The sequence below is a fragment of the Neofelis nebulosa genome, chromosome 18, assembly GCF_028018385.1.
Source record: "Neofelis nebulosa isolate mNeoNeb1 chromosome 18, mNeoNeb1.pri, whole genome shotgun sequence".
Classification (NCBI taxonomy): Eukaryota; Metazoa; Chordata; class Mammalia; order Carnivora; family Felidae; genus Neofelis; species Neofelis nebulosa.
Window position 1 is genome coordinate 44,022,238 of NC_080799.1, and position 6,084 is coordinate 44,028,321.

The following is a 6,084-nucleotide window of genomic DNA, read 5'->3' on the forward strand; positions in this document are numbered from 1 at the left end:
TGTCAACATCCTGGCCGTGAACGTGGGGATCAGATGCACGATGGAAGGTGACGTGGTCACACCAGAGCCGACGGCGTCTCCCTCTCCCTCAGGCTGACGTGCTGGTCCTGTCCTTCTTCGTCACCGAAGAGCATGGCTTCTTGCTCCAGGACAGCTTCTCCCGGCCTCCCGCCTACCAGACCCTTCTGGGAATTCAAGTGCCTCACTATTACTTCACGAGGAAGGTGGGAGCCCCGCGAGCGCGGGGCCGCGTTCCCGGGTCCCAGCGGGGCGGGGGGTCTCTGGCGGCCGCGGCTCCCCCCTCGTTACGCACCGCGCACCACGTGCTCTAATTTGTGCCCCAAAACTCCAGCAGCTGGGAGGCCCCCGGGTCAGGAAGGTGACAAGCCTTGGCTGTGCCGTCGGACGTGACGTGTCCGCGGTGCTCGGGTAGGGGACTAACGGTGATGCGGGCGCAGAGGTGGCCCCCGGGGACAGGCCAGCCTGTGGCTTTTCAGGAAGCGTGTCTCGCTCACACGTCTGCTTGTTTATTTTCGACGGAACGGGGTTGTTTTCACACACGTGCACGCTCCCAGCCAGCTTGTCTTGCAAAGAGTTGTCTGCCTCCCCTGGGGCTTGGCCTCCTTGTCGCCAGGGTCTCCGGACCCATGAGTGTCTCGCGGCTCCGCCCACAGCTTTTCTTCATTCCCTTGTTTTAAACCATCTCTGCCCTCACGCCGGCATTTTTCTGGATCTCATTCTCATTTCGCGTTCCTCAGGAACGTTCATCTTTCCTTTGACCTGAGGACTCAAAACATCATGAGAGCGCATTTATGGTTCCTCCTATCGAGTTTTCCTCCTAATTTCCCTGATTTGGTTTGAAGTGGGGTTCGAGAGCGAACAGTCAAGAAAGTTCTTGAGATGTTCTGGTACAAAGGGGTGGTTTTCTTACGGCAGGGGGACAGGACCCGTGGGCAGAAAGAGCCACAGCGGGGTCATGAGAGGCAGCTGTTATCCTTGGGAGTTGGGCGGGCGGAGGCTGGTAATGACAAGGAGGTTTCCAAACGGACCGGCCGTACGCTGGAGACTCCAGGATCCCGGAGGCCTGGCTGGCTGTCGTCCGGCTGAGGGGGTTTTCCCACTAGCAAAGCATTACCGACCGTGAAGACAGTGGGGTTCCTGGGGGAACGTCTGCTCTGCCGGCCTCAAGTATTTCTGCACGGGCTGCAGGTTAGAAGGAAAGTCAGTCTTACCCGCATTTCTCTTGTTCTGCCCGTCATTCCCAGCATGGACTTTGGTTTCTCCCGTTTGCGTGAGCCTTCCATGTTCCCCTCACCATCCGGCCCCTAGACTTTGCCTTACTCGTACGTGGCCCCTTCTGCTTGCGTTCCTCTGTCCCTCTGTCCCCCGGCTTGTCGGGGAGTCTGATGCCACAGCAGCCCCGGTGTGGGAGCCGCACGCCTACGTCGCTCCGCGTAGCCCCTGTCCTGGCTCAGACTGTGGCTTGAACAGTCCGTCACCATGTTGTAATGCAGGAAATAGTTTATGAACTAGATTAGCAAGAAAAGGAATCTTATTAACTTGATCTCTAAAGTGCTAGTAAGAGGAAGCTGTGAAGCATCGTGTTTCTTTAAAAGCTGCCCTTCTTCTGGATTACTGACCGTATCCGAGGCTGTCAACACCGCGTCCGGAGGTCCCCTGTCTGCACACTTGAGGGTGTGGATGAGAACGTGACGACCCAGGGTCCCCAGCTCAGTGCCCCCTCTCGGAACAGAGCTGAGGCTCCGAAACGAGGGCAGCGGCCATTGCCTGTGGCGGGTGAGCCACGGCACTCTTGTTTCTGTGAGAATTCCCCGGCGCAACCACAGTGGGCCCGGTTCTGATCAGAATGGGGCACCGGATGCACAGCAGACTGACCGGCTGGAAGTCTGGCCTCTGCCTCGCAGTTTGTGCACACGTTTTCTGAAAGTTCCCGCTCAGGGCCGACTCTGCAGCTTTCAGCCTCCTCCTGACGTGACCCAGCCTGCGCTCATCCACCCAGACTGGGGGCTGCCCCAGGCCCTTTGCTCATGCTCTGCTCTGTTCCTGGAAAGGCCTTGCCATCCACACCTGGGTGTGACAAATCCTACCAGTGTTTCAAGTGCCCCCCAAAGTTAGAGACTTTAGGTGAACGTCAGGGAGCAGCAAGATGGGGGGCTGCTGAGAACCGAGTGGGGGCAGGGGTCACACAGCAGCAGCCACGGCGATGAGATCTGTTAGGGTTCCTAGACCCAATTCCGCCGTGGCGAGGGAGCACCCCACAACACGAAGAAAGTCTGATACCACCTGGGGGCCTGAGAATTCAACTCCGTTTTTTTCTTTTTTCTTTAACATTTATTCATTTTGGGGAGACCGAGAGCGAGCGGGGGAACGACAGAGAGAGAAGAAACACAGAATCTGAAGCAGGCTCCAGGCTCTGAGCTGTCAGCACAGAGCCCAACATGGGGCTCGAACTCACAAACCGTGAGATCATGACCTCAGCTGAAGTTGGACGCTCAACCGACCGAGCCACCCAGGCACCCCCGTTTTTTTTTTTCTTAAAAAGATTTTTTTTTACAGAAACATAGTTAATATCCAAAGTTACACTGGCTGCAGGTGTACAACATAGTGACCTGACCCTTCTGTACACAGCTCTATGCTCAACACAATCCAGTCGGTTCTGACACCGTGCACCCAGAGACAGCGCCAGGTCCCACGGGTCACAGCCTCCGTCCCGCACCCCCACCCCCACCTGTGCTCCCGCCACAGGCCACAGAGTGGAGGGTCCTCCTCGGCTCTCTTGCAGCCGGTTAGAGCGGCTCCCAGAGGCCAGGGAACCACGTACTCGCGCTTAGCGGTGTGTGGAAGGATGCGATAAAGGACACGAGGCAGCAGCCAGATGAAGAGACGCACAGGGCACGTCCGGGGAGGGCGCAGAGCTCCCGAGGCCTCGAGTCCTCGCCGGGTGCCACTCCCCCACCCCTCCCTGCCCGGAGGCCTGCGATCGCAGTCCTGGGCGGTTATGGAGGCCTCGCTGGAGCGCTCTGACCAGTGGCGGGTCCTCCCGGCAGCCACCCCGCCCCTGGGCAGAGACCCAAAGTCGCCTTCATTTTGAGGCCTTATCATAGGGAAATTCCAGGGGTTTTAGCAGGTGTGAGCTGTGAATCTGTGGTGAGGAAATGTATGGTCGTTTGAGTGACCAGTACATACTTGTTATCAATGACAACGTCCCAGGAGACCAGGGACCAGCCAGGGGAGCCGGGTCCAAGGAGCGTGGGCCGTGACCACCTTTAGAGAGGCAGAGAACTGGGGCCTTCGCAGAGAGAAAAGCGTATGATGCGGGAGGCGGGGCGCGTGTGGGCCCCAGGCGAGATGGAGCAGAGCAGCACCTGGCAGGACGGAAGGGAGCAGGGTGGGGAAGGGGAGAGCCCAGGTGCCGTCAGCACAATGTCTCCCCAGGCCCGTCTGGGAAGCGCTGCGCATGGTCAGTGGTTCTTCTGAAAAACATCAGTGAGGGCACACGACTAATCTGGGTTACGGCTTTGGAAAGTTCTGCCGGAAATCTTGTTGGTGTTACTTGATTCTAGGGCCCCGTGCCCGTGCGAGAGCGCCCGGCTTGGCAGCGAGACCTCTTGAGGCTGTGGAGTGACCGAGGGGTCGGCATTCATGAGCTAGAGGCTGAGGGACAGGTCCCTACGCGGGACAGCCTGTGCTTTCCGCTGCCCAAAACCAGCGCCCACAGCTTGCCCGGTGCCCGGCAGGGACGGCGGCCACCTCCGCGCCCGCCTGCGGAGAGACTCGCACAGACACGCGTCTCGAGCAGAGGCTCAGTGTGCGTATCCGCTTCCCTGACCCGACAGCTAACGGTGTCCTTTGTCATTCAGCCAGGAGAAGCAGACGGGGAAGACCAGGGGGATCCGGGGCGCCACCGCGTCCCCGACCTGGTGGGCAGGAGACCCCTGCGAGACTTCGTCGGACTGGAGGGCTGCGATAAGCCCACTCAGGATGCCATGCTCGACTTCAGCTTCTTTGTCACCATCGGAGACATGGATGAAGCTTTGAAATGTATCAAGCTCATCAAAAGGTGAGGACTCTGCTCGCTGAGGTAGGAGGGCACGTGTGCACCTCCGGGAGCCTCTCTGTAGGTCTCTGTCCCTTCTCGAGGTTCTGAGAAGCAGTAACTCTTCTGTGACTGTGTCACAGAGGATCTCCTGGTTTGTCACCCACGGAGGCAGGTGTATTAGGCAGCACAGCAGGGCGTGGGCAAGCCCAGCTCCCCTCTGCTGGGCTCAGAGTCTCTTGGGCTGCTGTGTATTTGATTGATTTTTAAGTGTTCCGGGTACCTCGTAGTCAGAAGTGCTGCAGTCGCTAGATATTCGCAGTACCTGTTCCTCTGGGAATAATTGCTACTAAACAGGAAGGCTTCGGTAACAAACACCTGAAACAGTACAGGGAAACACAGTTAAAATCGCTCTAAATTAAAACAAAAATTTTTTTTAATGTTTATTTTTGAGAGGGAGCATGAGCCGGGGAGGGGCAGAGAGAGAGAGAGAGAGAGAGAGAGAATATGAATCCCAAGCAGGCTCCAGACCTCGAGCTGTCAGTGCAGAGCCTGATGCGGGGCTCGAACCCATGAACCCCGAGATCATGACCTGAGCCAAAGTCGGACGCTTAACCGACTGAGCTGCCCCAGGCGCCCCATGCTCGAAAATGTTTAATCAAAGGCTGTCTCCAAGCAGCCGCGTCTCCATTCCTGAGAGAATTCAGCAACTCTTCTCAAGAGCACTTAGAGGCGTTCACATCCGAAGGGCAGGAAAATTATTACATGGTGAAAGTGAAGCGGGAACACAGAGATGAAAACTGAACCTGTCACCTAGAACAGCCCCTCGTTTGCAGTGATGGTACTTTTCAAACGAGCGCATGACTCCCAGTCCCTTGTCTTATTTCTAAAACTGTGGCCAAACCTTGTTTCTGGAGCAGGCCGTGTCCACACTGACCTCTCCACGAGAGGGCTCTTCACTTGACAGGTGAACCAGAGTGGCTGATGGCACAGCCCAGTCTTTCTCTGGCCTCCTTTCATTTACCGTAAACACAATCACAACTACGTGGTTAGCTACAATACTTTAATGTACCTTGGTATAGTCGTATGTGTAACATTATGAAATCGTACATCTTTTTTTTTTTTTTTTTTAATTTATTTTTTTTATTAAAATTTTTTTTTTCAAGTTTTTTATTTATTTTTGGGACAGAGAGAGACAGAGCATGAATGGGGGAGGGGCAGAGAGAGAGGGAGACACAGAATCGGAAACAGGCTCCAGGCTCCGAGCCATCAGCCCAGAGCCTGACGCGGGGCTCGAACTCACGGACCGCGAGATCGTGACCGGGCTGAAGTCGGACGCTTAACCGACTGCGCCACCCAGGCGCCCCTTGTACATCTTTTTTTTACGTTATTTATTTTTGAGAGAGACAGAGTCAGTGAAGGGGTGCGGGGGACAGAGAGAGAGGGAGACACAGAATTCGAAGCAGGCTCCAGGGTCTGAGCTGTGAGCGCAGAGCCCAATGTGGGGCTCGAACTCACGGACCGTGAGATCATGACTTGAGCTGAAGTTGGACGCTCAACTGGCTGAGCCCCCCAGGCGCCCCTGAAATTGTACATCTTAACTGTTTCATTATTCTTTTAAAAATCTATTATTTTTAGCATGTGCTTGGGGGGTGCGGAAGGGTCCATTGTGGAAGGAAGCTCGGAGGGAGGAAGGTCAGACTTAAACGTTCCCATGAGTGTGCTGGGGTGGGACACAAATCTGGTTATTTCTACAGCATGTGATGAGTTTATTGTAAGTGGTCAAGTTTTAGATGCTTTTCAGTCGTTCTCAATTGCATTATGATTTTTAAAGCACGAGCCGCACTGCGCTGTTTGTCTCACTGAAGACAGGCCTCCACACAGCTACCTCGTGCTCACCAGAAGGTGGAAAGAGCGAGGCTTAACGTTTTTTAGTGGGAGGCGGCCTGGCTTGTGGGGAGGCGGCCTCATATTGGGGGAGGCGGCCAGCGGGCCTCTGATCTGACCCTGGCTTGGTGTGCTACCCG

The 6,084-nt window shown here is 55.9% G+C and overlaps 1 protein-coding gene across 9 annotated transcripts in view; it reads left to right on the forward strand.

Annotated features, from left to right (window-relative positions):
- The window catches only part of IFT140 (intraflagellar transport 140), a 78,390-nt gene that overhangs the window by 39,990 nt on the left and 32,316 nt on the right, over positions 1–6,084 (forward strand). For all 9 annotated transcript variants that reach the window (XR_009256729.1, XM_058711131.1, XM_058711138.1 and 6 more), the window contains 2 exons: positions 93–224; positions 3,882–4,081. Coding sequence is in view for 8 of the 9 variants with exons in the window: in XM_058711131.1 (XP_058567114.1) it covers positions 93–224; positions 3,882–4,081 (332 nt within the window). In the remaining variant the exon portion in view is untranslated. The remainder of the gene's footprint in view (positions 1–92; positions 225–3,881; positions 4,082–6,084) is intronic.